This window comes from Alosa alosa, chromosome 1 (assembly GCF_017589495.1).
Source record: "Alosa alosa isolate M-15738 ecotype Scorff River chromosome 1, AALO_Geno_1.1, whole genome shotgun sequence".
In the NCBI taxonomy this organism is placed as follows: Eukaryota; Metazoa; Chordata; class Actinopteri; order Clupeiformes; family Clupeidae; genus Alosa; species Alosa alosa.
The window spans coordinates 35,320,715-35,337,113 of record NC_063189.1 but is presented as its reverse complement, the minus strand read 5'-3'; the positions used below and the strand labels follow the sequence as shown (position 1 = coordinate 35,337,113).

The 16,399-nt window shown below is 43.4% G+C and overlaps 1 protein-coding gene across 8 annotated transcripts in view; it reads left to right on the top strand.

The window, feature by feature from the left end:
- The window catches only part of gigyf2 (GRB10 interacting GYF protein 2), a 37,066-nt gene that overhangs the window by 10,236 nt on the left and 10,431 nt on the right, over nt 1–16,399 (top strand). For 6 of the 8 annotated variants that reach the window (XM_048248596.1, XM_048248602.1, XM_048248611.1 and 3 more), the window contains 12 exons: nt 6,614–6,764; nt 6,904–7,155; nt 7,237–7,445; nt 7,571–7,724; nt 8,314–8,480; nt 8,586–8,680; nt 13,191–13,334; nt 14,494–14,624; nt 15,003–15,106; nt 15,442–15,585; nt 15,680–15,847; nt 15,993–16,232. In XM_048248596.1, the coding sequence (XP_048104553.1) occupies nt 6,614–6,764; nt 6,904–7,155; nt 7,237–7,445; nt 7,571–7,724; nt 8,314–8,480; nt 8,586–8,680; nt 13,191–13,334; nt 14,494–14,624; nt 15,003–15,106; nt 15,442–15,585; nt 15,680–15,847; nt 15,993–16,232 (1,959 nt within the window). The remainder of the gene's footprint in view (nt 1–6,613; nt 6,765–6,903; nt 7,156–7,236; nt 7,446–7,570; nt 7,725–8,313; nt 8,481–8,585; nt 8,681–13,190; nt 13,335–14,493; nt 14,625–15,002; nt 15,107–15,441; nt 15,586–15,679; nt 15,848–15,992; nt 16,233–16,399) is intronic. The other 2 variants (XM_048248588.1, XM_048248579.1) reach the window with 2 other exon arrangements.

Below are 16,399 nucleotides of genomic sequence, written 5' to 3'. Positions count from 1 at the left end.
GAGAACTGTGTCACCCCACCCTCCTTTAGGGGGGTCCAGTCCATGGGGCTGCAGATGAAAACGAAAAAATGACGGTTCCATGCTATCCATATGGGGGGGGTACATGCTCACCAAGTTTTGTGTACCCGGTCTTTCAGTGTCCGGGAATCTTTGTTGGTGTGCGATCACTAAATGTACACATAAATTATTTTATTGTAAGGCCCCCCATGAACGAAAGTACACAAAACTTGGCATGCATTCAGAGGGTGTCCATAATGATCCTACACTTTTAATTTTGTGCAGTTTTGACCTTGTCAGCCAGAGATATTGAGATGAAAACACCTAATTTTATGCTTTTTTAATTTTTTAACTAGGTGGCTATACATGAAATAAGTGGTAATGGGATGGGTTGACATGCCCCTTAAGACCAACATACAAAAAAAGGTGGACCTCCTAGGCCCCTGGGTTCTCGAGATATTCACAGAAAACTGTCTCCGCCACCTACAGGCCAGTTGGTGTATAGTAACATAAATTAATTTATTGTGTGGCCCCCATGAGCGGAATTCCACAAAACTTGGCGGCATACAGAGGGTGTCATAATGATCCTACACTTCAATTTTGTGCAGTTTTGACTATGTTAGGTCACAGATACCTTCAATTACACCACCTCATTTTTACTTTTTTTTGTGTTTAACTAGGTATGCTTATACATGAAATGAGTGGTTATGGAATGCGTTGACATGGCCCCTGAGATCAACATACAAAAAAAATAATGGTCCTCCTAAACTTACGGTTCTCGAGATATTCACAGAAAACTGTGTCTGCCCTACACCCTCCTTCGGGGGGGTGCAGTCCAGCGTGGGGGCTACAGATCAAAACGAAAAACGATGGTTCCATGCTATCCATATGGGGTTACATGCCCACCAAGTTTTGTCTACCCGTCTTTTCAGTGTCGGGAATCATTGACGGAAATTTGGACATCGAAAAAAAAAAAAAAAAAAAAAAAAAAATCTGACTAAACCTATATGACCGGCTTAAGCTGGGCGGTGGTCATAATTAGTGTAGCTGTGCAGCCAGATGATCTAATCAAGGGTAACGTCCAGGCCTCAGTGAACAATAGAATTTTGTTAAGTTGAGGAGCAAGTGAATAGTAGAATGGCAATATTCTTAGGCTGTTCTGAATAGCGGGAAAATATATATATTATTTTACTAGTTGGGGAAACTGAGTTTGTCTGGGAGCAGTTGGAACACGACTTAGGGGTAGGGGTGTGAGGCATTGACCAAAAAAATCTCAATATTTTCTGGATAGCAATATTTTCTTGATGACAAAGTTTTGTGACCTTAAAAAGTGTGTTCAAGTTTCATTATACTAGTATCTCATTCTTGCTAATATTATATTATTATTCCTTATTAATGATATTAATTAAAACAACATTTTTACAGGTCTTATTTATTTACTTCCAACTGATGGATTCAAGCAAAAAAAATAAATAATAGGAAAACACTTCTGCGCCACTGCAAGTATTAATAAAAGGTCAGAGTGATATTAAATTCCATCTGAATTTCAGAGAATGTACATGCAGCTTTGCACACATGTGACCACAAGCTACAACAGCACCTAGAAAGGTTCACGTAACATGGCCTAGTCCGCCTAAGGACCATATTCTATGTATTTAAGGTTTGCTTTTTTGTTGCTGTTTGAAGTGTGATCGAGCGGGGTCGAGATGTCAGACAGATTTGGGGATTACTGGATTCTATTTTGGTACAACAAAATAGATAATTTCCTTATAATGGGTGTCAGTGAGAGAACAACACTTAAAGCAGCACTAAAGAAGACCTGCTCTTGGGATCCCCTACAGTTGAGAAGCGCAATAATAAATGAACTAATGTGCATTTTTGCAACACTCTATAAACAAAACTCCGATACTATTTAGAGAGAATGCCCTGAAAGCAGTCTGTAGAAAGAGAGCTATGAATTCCTGTAAGTTCCCTATCTATTTGTACTCTACAGTCTATAGCATAGCAGCTCTTTTCCATTTCGATTTCAGAAGGGGGTCAGTGTTCCTACCCGAACAGCAACTTCCTATTGCTATTTTACAAGCGATAAGACCTGCTCAGAGTGCGGCAGTTAGTATGCGGCAAGTATTGTTCGCCCTATTAAAGGAATTATCCGGAGTAAAATGCACTTTAGATCAATTTACGGATGATTGGGAGTACATATGTTGAGTTGACATCAAAATCATGTCATTGGATGTGTTTTTGAAAGTTCGATTTTACGTTTTTAGTCAAAACTTCGTTAGCGTGGAAGTGAGAAGGGCATATTATTTTGCCGCTACAAAACGCTATTTTTATACCTCTTCTACAGTTCCAAACAACATTACACTTTAGGTGGTGGTGAGTAGAGGGTCCCTAAAGCCAAACCGGAAGGATCCGAGGGTCTTTATGTGGTCGGGATAGAGAGTCAAGAATGAATTTCATCAAGCCAGTACCTTTCTGGAAATGTTGCCATCTTTGCTGCCATCTTAGGGGGGAAAGTCCGTGGGAGTCAATTGCGAAATTCACAATTTAAATTAAGCTGTTAAAAAAAAAAAAAAAAAAAAAAAACAGTTCCGTCCATACAAATTTATTCTTGACCCTCTATCCGACCACATAAAGACCTCGGGATACTTCGGTTTGGCTTTAGGGACCCTCTTCTCACTACCACGTAAGTCTAACGAATTAACGAATTAACGAACTACATCGGTGCGCTGGAAAACACGGACCGGAGTTTTGAAAACAAACTGGATCGGGAGTCCGGATCGGGATTTTCCCGTGCAGGCCGATCCCACATTTTTTGCTAATATCCGCGGCCGATCCGATCCAAATATCAGATCGGGACATCCCTAACGTGTGTACTCCCAATCATCTGTACATTGATCTAAAGTGCATTTTACTCCGGATAATTCCTTTAAGAGTTTATATGACATCAAAATGATTTTGGAAACGTTATTATAGTGGATGGAATCCACTATCTTGAATTCTTCTTCTTCTTCTTCTTCTTCTTCTTCTTCTTCTTCTTCTTCTTCTTCTTCTTCTTCTTCTTCTTCTTCTTCTTCTTCTTCTTCTTCTTCTTCTTCTTCTTCTTCTTCTTCTTCTTCTTCTTCTTCTTCTTCTTCTTCTTCTTCTTCTTCTTCTTCTTCTTCTTCTTCTTCTTCTTCTTCTTCTTCTTCTTCTTCCCGCTTAACGTACAGACATGTTGAAATAACCGTTCTGGAGTGGGGCAAGAGTTATTATTTCAGATTTTTAAAAAAGTTTATACTTTTTGAGAAATAAGGGATTAAAAATGTTAACCTCATTTTTCCCCCATAAACTTCAAAGGCTGTGATGTCATAATGGCCTAAAGGCAGCTGCGCTTGTTAAGCTCCCAGAGTAGTTCCCGGGATAATTAGAACACTGGCACAGGTGTCACCTGTGAATTCAACCGTCTCAGCTTCTAATGCATACAATCTGGTGCTCCCTAAAACTACACATCCTGTTTTAAGTGTTTCCCGTGTGTCAAAATAAAAGTCACAGCCATTTCTCATGCTTTGAGCATTATATCTCAGAGCGGTTTGGCCTTATGCTTCAAATTTGGTACAAGTGTTTGTATGGACTCAAAGATGAAGTGAGTTGATGTTGGAGGTCAAAGGTCAACTCAATGAACACTCTGAGTGTGATATCTCAAGAATGCCTTGACATACATGCCTGAAATTTGGTATGAGTGTTTGTATGGACTCAAAGATGAAGTGAATTGATGTTGGAGGTCAAATGTCAAAGGTCAAAAAACAACTTGAGTGTTATATCTCAAAAGCGCCTTGACACACAAGGTATTTTGGTATGAGGGTTTGTATGAACTCAAAGATTAAGTGATTTAATGTTTGTTTTTTTTTCAAGGAATTTCCCCACCAACATTAAGCCAGCAGATTTCCATCCACTATTGTAATTCCTCTGGCATTACATTCTAGTTTTAAATAGAGATGCACCGATAGATCGGCTGGTGACCGGAATCGGCCGATTTTTTCGCGTGATCGGCCATGACCCGGCGACGCCAGTCAGTCTGAGACATGCGATTTTTATGCGGTCAAATACTCTTGTCGCGCCCAATTGTAACAACACCCAGCTGAGTTTGCAAAGTTTGAAGAAGCTAGCAACCAGGCCAACACTCAGGGCTGGATGTAGGGCTACAAAGAAAAGCTAATAGGCTACTGATTTTTTTCTATGCAGCAAAGCTGTGCTTTACCATTGGCTTACTGCGTGGAATTGACTAAGCTGTCACTTCATTAGGCTACGTAAGATTGTGCTCATCACCGCCCGTCACTGCGCTAATTGCGTGCCCACAGCTGAACCACAAGCCTGCTGAGCGGAGATAAAAGCGACTGCGACATTAAAAATAATCAAAGATGTCAACAAACAGCGACATACAGTAGCCCCCTAGTAGTTCTACTCCTGAAAAAAAAAATACTCTAACTATTTACTGCTGCGTAGACTAGGGCTATGCCTTAAAATACCCTAGTCTAGCAGATTGAGAAGTGGATGTCGTGAAAGTGAACAAACGATAGCCTATTAGAAAGTCAAACAAACGTTAAAGTTGCTTTTGACATAGTAGCCTAAAATGAAGAAAACCGATGCTCTGAATACTGAATCAGTCGTCTCTGAAAGTTTCTATAGCCTAATTGATGCATTTAACCGGAATTTGGATTGAATTTTTTCACCGCAAAACAGACGTGCACTGTTTTCATATGGTGGAGCACCTAATCGCTATTAGCACTTCTCCCCTGCGTGATAGCCTAGGCTTCTACCACTTTTCCCTCGCCCTCCCATAAATTCATCAATGCATATGAAAATATGTTACATGGTAGTATGTTCAAATGTATCATGAAAATTGTTCTTAAATCTTTAGTTGGATATTGGATGTGAGAAGCATAAAATGGGTGTTCCATAACTTAACTTAATCCATAATTTGATACTGCATCTGAAGTTAGACTTGAAAAAGAATCTGTCTGCTCACCGGTTCCTTTTTTTTTTTAACAGCCATTTCATAATTGATAAGTTGATTACACGTCTATATTAACATGTTCTATCAAAGAAAAGATAGAAAATAACTATTTGTGTGTGTGCTGTAAAATGGTTAGAAGAAATGAAATCGGAATTGGCTAAAATCGGTACCGGCAGGTCAAACTCTATGAAAAATCGGTATCGGCCCAGAAAATTGCAATCGGTGCATCTCTAGTTTTAAAGTTACTAGTGCAGTGCCCATTTAAACATGCCATTCCTGTAGAAAACCCGTAACCCAATTACATGCCCGCAGGTATGCCGCCTTTAAAAATAGGATGATGGGGAAAACATCATTCCAGCTAAGCATTAAATAATGAATACTGAATCTTAAATATTAATATATATTAACCTATATATTATTAATGTGCAGTAAGCAGAATGTAGGCATGGCTGCATGTGACATTTCTACAGATCAGAATGACATAAGCCTAACAGCTGTTTTGAGTTGAGGCTATATTATTGTTAAGCTTATTGAATAACTTCCCGATACTGAAGACAAACCATTTTGTGGAATGATGCATCATCGTTTGAAATTTGCAACGATGTGACTCCCTGGTAGGCCTAGGCCTAAGTGACCTCACGCTCTGTCTGCCACTCGTTGTCTTTAGCTGATCGAAATGACATAAGCCTAAAGCTTTGATGTAAGGCTATATGTAAGCCTATTGAATAGCCTAATGATGTAGAAGACAAACCATTTTGTAGAAAGATACATGCTCGTTTCAATTTAGGACCTTGCAGTCGGAATTGTCGTTCGTTTATTCAGAGTCTCAAGTCTAAAGTAGCCTGGGCTATTCGAAGCCTCAGTTCATTGCATACTTTTATGTAATTTTCATAATTGAGTCATTATTGTTGAGGTCAGACATGATAATCATCCAAACATCTTGTGTTTTAACCCGTGATTCAGTGCTGCCAAAACTCCACTTACCCCCCACTGCCTCTGGTCCTGCGCTGTGCTGTGTGAGAGGGGGAGTGGCTACATTAGAGCGGAGAAAGCCAACGTGTGCTTCTTTTACCGATATATTTAACAATATCTTTTGCTTTTATTATCCAAACAACGTCAAGCTTGGCACTGCACTTACTCATGCCAGTAGCAAGACCCCTGCCAAGTTTGAAACCGAACGGTTCGAGAGATATGCGGCACGCACACACTGACACACAGACGTTCCAGATAGATAGATGGCCATACATACTGTACCTCTTCCGTCACGTCTTATGACTGCAACAGCTCTATTATGGATTACATCTGTGTGCTAAATTCCTGAAGTGTCCTGATTGTTAAGTATTGGTTTTCCTTTCCTGTCAGTCAGTAGTTCCATGATGTGTGACGAGAATTGCGTCATCAAAGCACATGTTTCGTATGCTTCCCACCAAATTTGTACGAAGGAGCATGCCATTTGCTTAAGAGTTTCAGATGCCTTCACCCAACTATACCCCAGACTGTACAGTTCTATAGGAATTGTCGTGGCTTCTTGGTGTTAATTGATCCAAAGTCTGATGTTCTGTCTGGTCTGGACAATGCCTCACAGCTCTCTCCCCCTCCCCTGTTCCTCTCCTCTGGCAGAAGGGTCCTAAGGAGCCCATCCTGGAGGAGGCAGAGCTGGACTTTCGGCCTCTGGAGGAGTGTGAGGAACACTGGGAGAGAGACGAGAGCGAATCAGAGGAGACCAAAGACACGGCCGCGGAGGCCAGGAAGGAGGGAGAGAGGAGGGAGGGTGAGTACTGAGTGTTGTGGATTTCTGGAACGTAGTTGATTCATGCTCTAAGCTCATAGATTACTCTGATAACTGAAGTCTGCTGGTATGAATTCACTATAACGTGATGTTTTTCTAAATGCACTGCTTACTTTTTCAGTAGAGGAACTGGGAAAACCAGAGGAAGAAGCGATCACATCTGCTCCTGTTCCGGCAGCCCCAACCCCTCCAGAGCCCACTGCCCCTTCACCTCTCTCCCCTATCCAGCCGGTAGCAGCCGAGGCCAGCCAACGGCCGGTAGAGAGAGCCCCAGACGTCTTACCCGAGCCCTGCAAAGTACCCCAGCACACCCCTGCCTCCACGGGCATGGTGGAGGGCATCTCACTCCCCCACGTCGCCTCCGCCAGTTCAGGTGAGTGTAATAGTTCCGGTCATGTCTCTGTAGGGGAGTCGGCTAAAACCACTGTGCTGACCTGCCTCTCGTGTCCCTCAGACATGCCTGCCCCCATCCCCACACTACCGCCGCCACAGCCGCCACAGCCAACACAGCCGCCACAGCCAACACTGCCTCAGTCTCTAGAGATACCCGCAGCAGTCCCCACCAACCTACCCTTCACAGCGGGCGTCATGGCACCCATCGGCAGGCCCGGTGCCATGCCCCATGATGCGGATGAAGATGAGGGACTAAAGCACTTTGAACAGGTGGGAGCTTGGAACTGGGAGCCCAGATAGGCCTCATAACGTTTAGTAAATGTAGCTGATTTGAGTAAGAGTATTGAAGGCTTTGTGAATAATCAAATGTGACACTCACTTGCTTCCCCTTTCAGGAAGCAGAGAAAATGGTGGCTTACCTCCAGGACGGGGTGGTGGACGATGAGCAGCTGGCCAAGAGCGCTGAGCGGCCCAAACCAACAGCCTTGCCCATCAGCCACGACGTTGCTTTTAAATGGTTCTACAAGGACCCACAGGGGGAGGTTCAGGGTGAGCAGAGCACAGGAGAGGGGCACTGCTGCAGTATCACTGTCCCAGCATCAAGCAGACCTGCTGAATGACACACATTAAAGGAGAAATCCGGCCATTTTTCACATAGATCACCGTCTCTGGAGGTCACCATGTACTGTCGGTACGAGGGGAAAAAAACCTGAAAACCATCGGTTTTGCCTAGCTCGAGTTGCTAGTTCCAACAGCTAAAACAGCCAGGCAGCTACAGCGCTACACTCTGGGGGCATGCGTGACCCCAATGTTCTTGGTGACCTTCAGAGACGAAGATCTATGTGAAAAACCTGGAAGTGCTTGAAACCTAGCTTTAGACTTTTACATAACCTTTTATGTCTTTCATAATCCTAGTTTGACATCTACTATTTCTGCAGTAACATGTGCGTCTCATTTATACACATCCCTTAAAAGTAGCAGGACCATGACCTTGGGTAGCTTTGAGGAATGCATTGATATTGGAGTCACAGTGACCCAATCACTATCAAACTACCCACATTTCCACAGAGCACAGATGGGTTAATGTGATGAGAGGCCTTGTCTGCCCTATGTAACTCCCATCTGCATCCTTCCTCAGGACCCTTCAGCAATCAGGAGATGACCGAGTGGTTTCAGGCGGGCTACTTCACAATGACACTGTTGGTCAAGAGGGGCTGTGACGAGGTCTTCCAGCCGTTGGGCGAGATCATAAAGATCTGGGGGAGGGTACCGTTTACACCCGGACCAGCGGCACCCCCACTTCTGGTAAGTGAGCGCACCTCACACGTCTGCACACTCATTGTTTTGTATGCTCATTCTCCACATCTTCGGTACCAGCGGCTCTCTCACACCGTGTGTGTGTGTGTTTAGGGGGATGTTGATCAGGAGAGATTAAAGAGACAACAGGAGCTAACTGCAATCAACCTCTATCAGATGCAGCAGCTGCAGTATCAGTATCTTCTCAGGTAGGTCCAGCGTCCCTGCATGTTAGGGATGCATGATTGTAGGTACGACAATGTATCGGCAGACACAATCCGCATCAGCTGAAGGTATTATTGGCATCAGCCGATATGAACATTTCTGCAGATATTCCCGTCAGATGAATCGGCAAGACTCTTATTGGCACACCTATTTAGGTTTCAGTGGACACATTGTACAAGTCTGTTAAAATGGGATGAAAATGGCATTTTTGGCATATACACCATGGTGTAATGATTACCTTATTTCTCATGAATGAATCTCCATTTTCTTAAAGTTTACATTTAAGGTAGAATGAATGAGTAGGAAAGTGTTATGCCCATATATGCAAGAAGTTTGCCATCATAGTACGAGTAGAAGTAGATATGTAAGTAGGATAATAGGAAAGAAAAAAGATTTGTATATATCGGCAATCGGCCAAAAGATGTTTGACAAGTTGTGCAGAAATCTAATATCATACATTCCTAATGCATGTTTGTGTGGCCATGAAAATGTTCCACAAGGCTAGAAAATGTTCTAGCCCTAATTCAACTGAGTTAAGCAGAACAGTGGCTGAGACGCTGTAGTGTTGAGTAAGTGTGTAATGTCTCTGGCTGAGGCGCTGTAGTGTTGAGTAAGTGTGTAATGTCTCTGGCTGAGACGCTGTAGTGTTGAGTAAGTGTGTAATTTTTCTGGCTGAGGCGCTGTAGTGTTGAGTAACGGCTCCCACACACAGCTGCGTGCATCGCGTTGCTGGAGACGCATCCCATTCACTTTATATGGGCTCACGTGATCCGTTGCCGAACTGAATTGTGGGTCCGCTGTCCGCGTTTTCTCCCGCTGCTCGCGTTGAGTTCAGCTGTTGCTGCACCGACAGTCGGCACCGGCCAATCAAGCCAATCTACGGACGGCACCAACCAATCACATTACGGTTTTACTTCAAGTCATTTGCATAGCTACCGTCGGGAACACCCACTGGAATGCATTGACGGAACGCAGCTGCGTGTGGGAGCCGTACGTGTGTAATGTCTCTGGCTGAGACGCTGTAGTGTTGAGTAAGTGGGTCATTCCGTGTGAAATCACCCAATTTCAGCGCAATTTGGCAGGTGACCCTCTCCGAAAAAATCTGAAAGAAATCACAGGTGTTTCTAGACCAAATCCATGCATAGATCTTAAATAGTAAATCTGTATAACTAATCGTTGCAAAACTACAGCCCTTTGAAACTTCAAGTCATTTTAAGCATTGTGGTGAACAATCCTTTTTGTTCAACTTCCAGCATTATTGGCTCTTTTGGTATTTCCCACACATTAGTGAAACTATGTGAATAGAAGTGCATTTTCCTGTTGAATTAAAAAATCCAATCGGATCAGACTTATCTTGGACCCCTCTGCAAAGCTCTGAAAATGGCTATAAATTCATAATGTGAAAAGACATCATCACCTTTGAGGGCTTCTCATTCAAAAAGTATGTGACACAAATTCATCAGATTTTTTTCCTACACATATATGTATTATAAGGTCCTGTCCATGCATTAACTTTGGTTATCATTTTCATATTTTCAGAGCATTTCTTTAAAATTGGGCTTGATTTTCAAAAAGCCTGTTTTCATCTTCTCATTTCACCACGTGGACAGTTAACAGGATTTTTTTTTAATTTGAACATATATCATTCTGTATGTGAGTATCATCTGCCCAAAATTTGGGCTTGTTGCTGAGTTTCTTCGTTGAGAAGATTTTTAAAAATATTGTCTATAAATCCACTGAATTTGTACTTTATTTGCAGTACCACTTTGCACCACATGTGGTGCTCTTTTAATACAATGGAAGTCAATGGAAGAGTAAGAGAGTCACTTGTTTGCTGCACATATCCAATCTAAACACACAGCTTATGGTTCATAGTTGAATTGGTCCAAATAATTATTGCAACATGAACAACATACTACTCATACATAAATCTTATTTAGAGAAAATAAACTGATCAGGTAAATTATACACACATAAGACTGACTGGTCATCATACATGCAGCAAGAGGATTTAGCATAATTACCATCTTTGTAATGAGTTTTCTACACCAGCTTCAACCTATCAGTGCCTATGTGAGTACTTTAATAATTTCTAGCCAGCTGGTTAGGCAAAGTCTATATTCATCGTCATATGTATGGGATGCAGTCCTCTGTGATACAGAGACAAAGAGCATCAAGATGGAGATCAGTGCTTTGTCTCCATGTGATCTGGGAAAGAAGTTGGAACATATTCAAGAAACAATGGGTTTCTAAAATTCAGTTCATCAAGGTATTTCACTTGATGAAGATGACCATGTGTGTTTCCATCACAAGTATTCATAACCAGGTTTGAGGACTCGTGGATCCAAGAGGCATTTGTAAAAAGATGATAAATCTTTAGTATTGATTTTTCTGCATCTGACAATCCACTGAATTTTAGAAACCCCTTTTTACTTGAACCATATGAACCATAAGCTGTGTGTTTAGATTGGATATGTGCAGCAAACAAGTGACTCTCTTACTCTTCCATTGACTTCCATTGTATTAAAAGAGCACCACATGTGGTGCAAAGTGGTACTGCAGATCCAGTACAAATTCAGTGGATTTATAGACAATATTTGTAAAAAATCTTATCTCAATGAAGAAACTCAGCAACAAGCCCAAATTTTGGGCAGATGATCCTCACATACAGAATGATATATGGTAAAAATTTAAAAAATCCTGTTAACTGTCCACGTGGTGAAATGAGAAGATGGAAATGGGCTTTTTGAAAATCAAGCCCAATTTTAAAAAAATGCTCTGACAATATGATAATGTTAACAACCAAAGTTAATGCATGGACATGACCTCAGGGCTTAAAATTCGTTGTTCAAAATGGGGGGGAATTCCCCCCTTAGGTTATTAATGTAGGGGGGATTTACACAATTTGGGGGGGGGGGGTCGATTCTGATACCAAGTCAAGAATTGTGATTTCAATACTTTGATACTTTTTTTAAAAAAGTGTTTGATTTTGGGGCCCCCACCACCCTGACGTCATCAGTAATATATACTGTAGTGGGATCATTCACAACAGTGGACATCCTAGATTCTGCTTGACTCTCTCCACACACACAAACACACACTGAAAATGATGGCTTATGTGATATGTTTCTATCATATATTTTTGAATTCATATAGAGTGTATTTATTTAATAATGCATTTAGCATTTTACTAGTAATTACTAGTAGCTAAACATATTTAGTAATTTGAATGCCTCATATTGACGTTTAACCTATAACACTTAGGCATATCTTTAATGTGGTGTGTAGGTCCAATTGAGTGCACATTGCTGATGAGTAGGTGTAATTGAGTGCCTGTCACTTTAAGAAAATACGTGAGGGTAATTCTATGGAGTAATTAGCCCCCCCCTTCAACCTGGACGGTTTTAGGCTATAGTCGCTAGTGAATAAAAGTTGTGCATAGTGCGGTATGTGTATGCATATTATTATGTTTTCTATGTCATTAGATACAATAAATGTTCAAAAAACTAACATGTCGAAGACAATCTTTCTGGGATCAAGTGTTGACGTGACCTGAGCTAGCAGGATCGTTACCAAGGAGCTCTTTCCAGATGTAAAAGTTTGCCATGGTAGCGTAGCCATTTGGTAGCAAAGTGGTTCTCTCTCTCTCTCTCTCTCTCTCTCTCTCTCTCTCTCTCTCTCTCTCTCTCTCTCTCTCTCTCTCTCTCTCTCTCCCTCTCTCTCTCCCTCTCCGTGTGCGTCTGCATGAGGCTATGTTCAATTCAACTCGCCACTTAATGATTAGGCTATATTAACGTCATCAGACAGGCTGCAAAAAGTGTATGCGGGAATTTCTCTCATTATGATGGCTAGAGTTGCGGGACTTGAACAAATTATGCGCAATACCCGCAATCCCGCAGTGAAATTTAAGCCCTGGACCTTATAATCCATACATGAGTGGGAAAAAAATCTGATGAATTTGTGTCACATACTTTTTGAACGACAAGCCCTCAAAGGTGGTGATGTTTTTTCACATAATGAATTTATAGCCATTTGCAGAGGGGGAATTACACAAGATACACTGGATTTGATTGGATTGTTTAATTAAACAGGAAAATGTACTTCTATTCACATAGTTTCACTAATGTGTGTGAAATACCAAAAGAGCCAATAATGTTGGAAGTGGAACAAAAAGGATTGTTCACCACGATGCTTAAAATGACTTGAAACTTCAAAGGGCTGTAGTTTTGGAACCATTAGTGATACAGATATACTATTTAAGATTTATGCATGGGTTTGGTCTACAAACACCTGTGATTTTTTTTTTTTTTTTTTTTTTTTTTTTCTTCCAGATTTTTTGGGAGAGGGTGACCTGCCAGCCACTGGGTGATTTGACACGGAATGACCCAAGTGTGTAATGTCTCTGGCTGAGACGCTGTAGTGTTGAGTAAGTGTGTAATGTCTCTGGCTGAGGCGCTGTAGTGTTGAGTAAGTGTGTAATGTCTCTGGCTGTAGGCAGCAGTTTGTGCAGGCGCAGGCCCTGGCCCAGCAGAAAGCAGCAGCTCTCAACTCCGCACCCCCACCTCCACCACAGCCACAGCCACAGCCACAGCAGCAGCAGCAGATCAACCTGATCCTCCACCAGGCCCTGAAGATGAGGTGAGACTGCCACCGAAACAGTCACCGTAACTTCTCTTTCACAGGAAAATAGCTGGGCCTCTGTCTGTAATGGTGTTATGAGGTTACAAGATTAGGTTGTTAAGATAATAGGGCTGTAACGATATACGATTCGAACCCGAAATCGCGACATTCATATCCACGATACTGTGTCGCGGTGTGAAAAGGCAGAATCGCGACACACCCTTTCTAGTGTTTCACGCACTGCTTTGCAGCTTACGCGGCCACAAAAGCAACCCACATCTCGCGCTTTACTTATCGGTAGCCTACGTTGTCCAAAAACAAATAAATAAATAATAATTTCATACCTCTCCTTGCTTTCATTGTAGACTATGTGTGCAACTTTACCAAACAGTATAGAAGTAAACCCCCCTCTCCTTGCCCCGCTCTCTCTCGCGCTCCCTCCCTCTCACTCCCTCTCCTGCTCAATGAACACGCCAAGCGCCAACTTAAATAAAACATTCTGTCATTGAAAGCAAGGGACGATAGAAGGCGACTAGCTAAATTGCTATTAAATCCGGCTTTAGCATCATTAGCTATCATTGCTGCACATATTTGTTTAAAACTCTTGCATTGAAGTTGACTGATCATCTCAATACCAACGTTTGCCAAAAGGGCCTGTCCCAAGGAGAACAAATCTTGAAACTTAAACACACATGGGGGAACTGAACAGTCCAATCAGTAGACTGATAGGCTAAGCTAGCCAACTATGCTACTTTGTTTACAACATTTCAGGCTTCAACCAGACAGCTGAATTAAAGAGGTAGAGTTGTAATAAAAAATAGTAGGCCTAGGCTAATCTGCATAAAGTGTGCTGTCATAAATATCAGTCATTCAGACAAATATAAAGGATATAAAATAAGATATATTATATTGTAATCTTCTGGTGTTCTAAGGGAGGCTATTATTAAAATGTTATTTAATAAAATGTCTAGCTTACCCCAAAAAAAGAAAGAAAAGAAAAATCGAGATTCGTATCAAACCGTGGGTCAAAAATCGTGATACACCAACCTCATGATTCGGTTTGTATCGTTACAGCCCTATAAGATAACCAAAGTAGGCTGAGGTGACGACTTGATCGCGATCAGCTGCTGTTTGGGTGTCTGTTGCCTCTCTGAAGAGACAGTGTCTCTTTTTCCAGGTCCTCAGAACCTCTGCTGCCGCCGGTCACTCGCTCCATGTCGGTACCGGACTCTGGTTCGGTGTGGGACATGCAGAACTCCTCCTCTCAGGCCTCCTGTACCCCCAACATGCAGCCTGCACCGCCTAACAGTACGTTTCTCAAATACAAACTCCTACTCCACCCACGCTTCTCTTTGGTTCCGATGGCAATGTCGTCTAGGTAGAGGGAGATCCGTCAAAGTGGGAATGACACAGATGCTGCTGCAGAACAAGAGTGTTTAAATCTGTGCCAAGCAACCACAGGCTAGAAAGGTCATTCTAGCAGTAGTGTTTGCTTCCGTTTCTGCCAGATGTTCTGAATGCGTGTGCAGGACTTTAAGTGTTCAGGCGTGAGCTGGCATGCTTAAGATTTGAAAATAGACAATGAGGCTACAATATATGTGACGTCCTCATAAATGTCTGATAACTTCAGGCACAGACATTGTTATTGCTATAAGCCCTGTGTGTGTGCTTGTGTCTGTGTTGCAGCTGCATGGGAGGGCAGTAGTGTGTGGGATTTGCCTATTGACTCAATGGCACCAGCCTCTACCATGGAACAGATCCAGCAGCTGGAGAAGGCCAAGGCCATGAAGGTGAGGAACACCTTTTCAAGATCAGAGAGCCAACCCTGAAAACTATTCCCATCTCATTATTGATGCAGTCAGATCTTTTGGGTTTTCTATTTGATGTCTCAAGGGCTTTGGAGCTGGCACTGTATATAAAGTGTGTGTGTGTGTGTGTGTGTGTGTCCGTGTGTGTGTGTGTGTGTGTCCCCGGTGTGTGTGTGTGTGTGTCCCCGTGTGTGTCCGTGTCCCCGTGTGTGTCCGTGTCCCCGTGTGTGTCCGTGTCCCCGTGTGTGTCCGTGTCCCCGTGTGTGTGTGTGTCCCCGTGTCCCCGTGTGTGTGTCCGTGTCCCTGCGTGTCTGCAGTTGGAGCTGGAGCGGCGTGAGGCAGAGCTGCGGGCCAAACGGGAGGAGGAGGAGAGGAAGAGGATGGAAGAGGCTCTGAGAGCCCGGCAGGAGGAAGAGCAGCGAAAGCGTCTGGAAGAGGAGGAGCTGGCGCGAAGGAAACAGGTCCGGAGTCGCAGCATGGTAGCTTTAGTGGATTTTACGCAACATCTTTGGAACATGCTGTCAGGACTGATAAGCACAAATTTGACACCTACAGGAGGAGGCACTGAGGAGGCAACGTGAGCAGGAGGAGGCGTTGCGCCGGCAGAAGGAGGAGGAGGAGGAGAGGTTAGCCCAGGAGGAGGCGCGCCGAAGACTGGAGGAGAGAAGGAGAGAAGAGGAGAAGGAGGAGAGGAGGCAAAGGGAAGAGTTCCTCCGCAAACAGGTAAGACCTCCTAAGGCTGATTTAAAATACCAACTGTAAGGTTTGTTCACCCGTCACCTCCAGGGCCCTCAGTAACCCTCCGTAATAAGGCTCTCCTCCATGTAGCGTGGTGTTAATATGGGCTTCTGTGTTACCGTGACTTTAGGAAGAGGAGAGGCGGAAACAGGAGGAGCTGGAGGCCCTGCGGAAGCGCGAGGAGGAGAAGCGGCGCGAGGAGGAGGCGGCAGCGGAGGCCGCAGCCTTGGCACTGCAGCAGGAGGAGCAGCGGCGGCGCGAGCTGGAGCTCCAGCGGCAGCAGGAGGCGCAGAGGCAGAGGCAGCAGCAGCAGGAGGCCCTCCGGCGCCTGCAGCAGCAGCAGCAGCAGCAGCAGCTCGCCCACATGAAGGTAGCGCACACACACACACCCACACAGGTGGCTGGTACTGCAGGCGCGGTGGCAGGGGGAGAGTGTGTGGTGGTGTTTGGGGTTAGTGCTTTCTACTGACACGATGGGACTGAATGCTTTCTTTCCATGGTCATTGCTCATGACGCAATCAGTGCACTTGCTAGCCA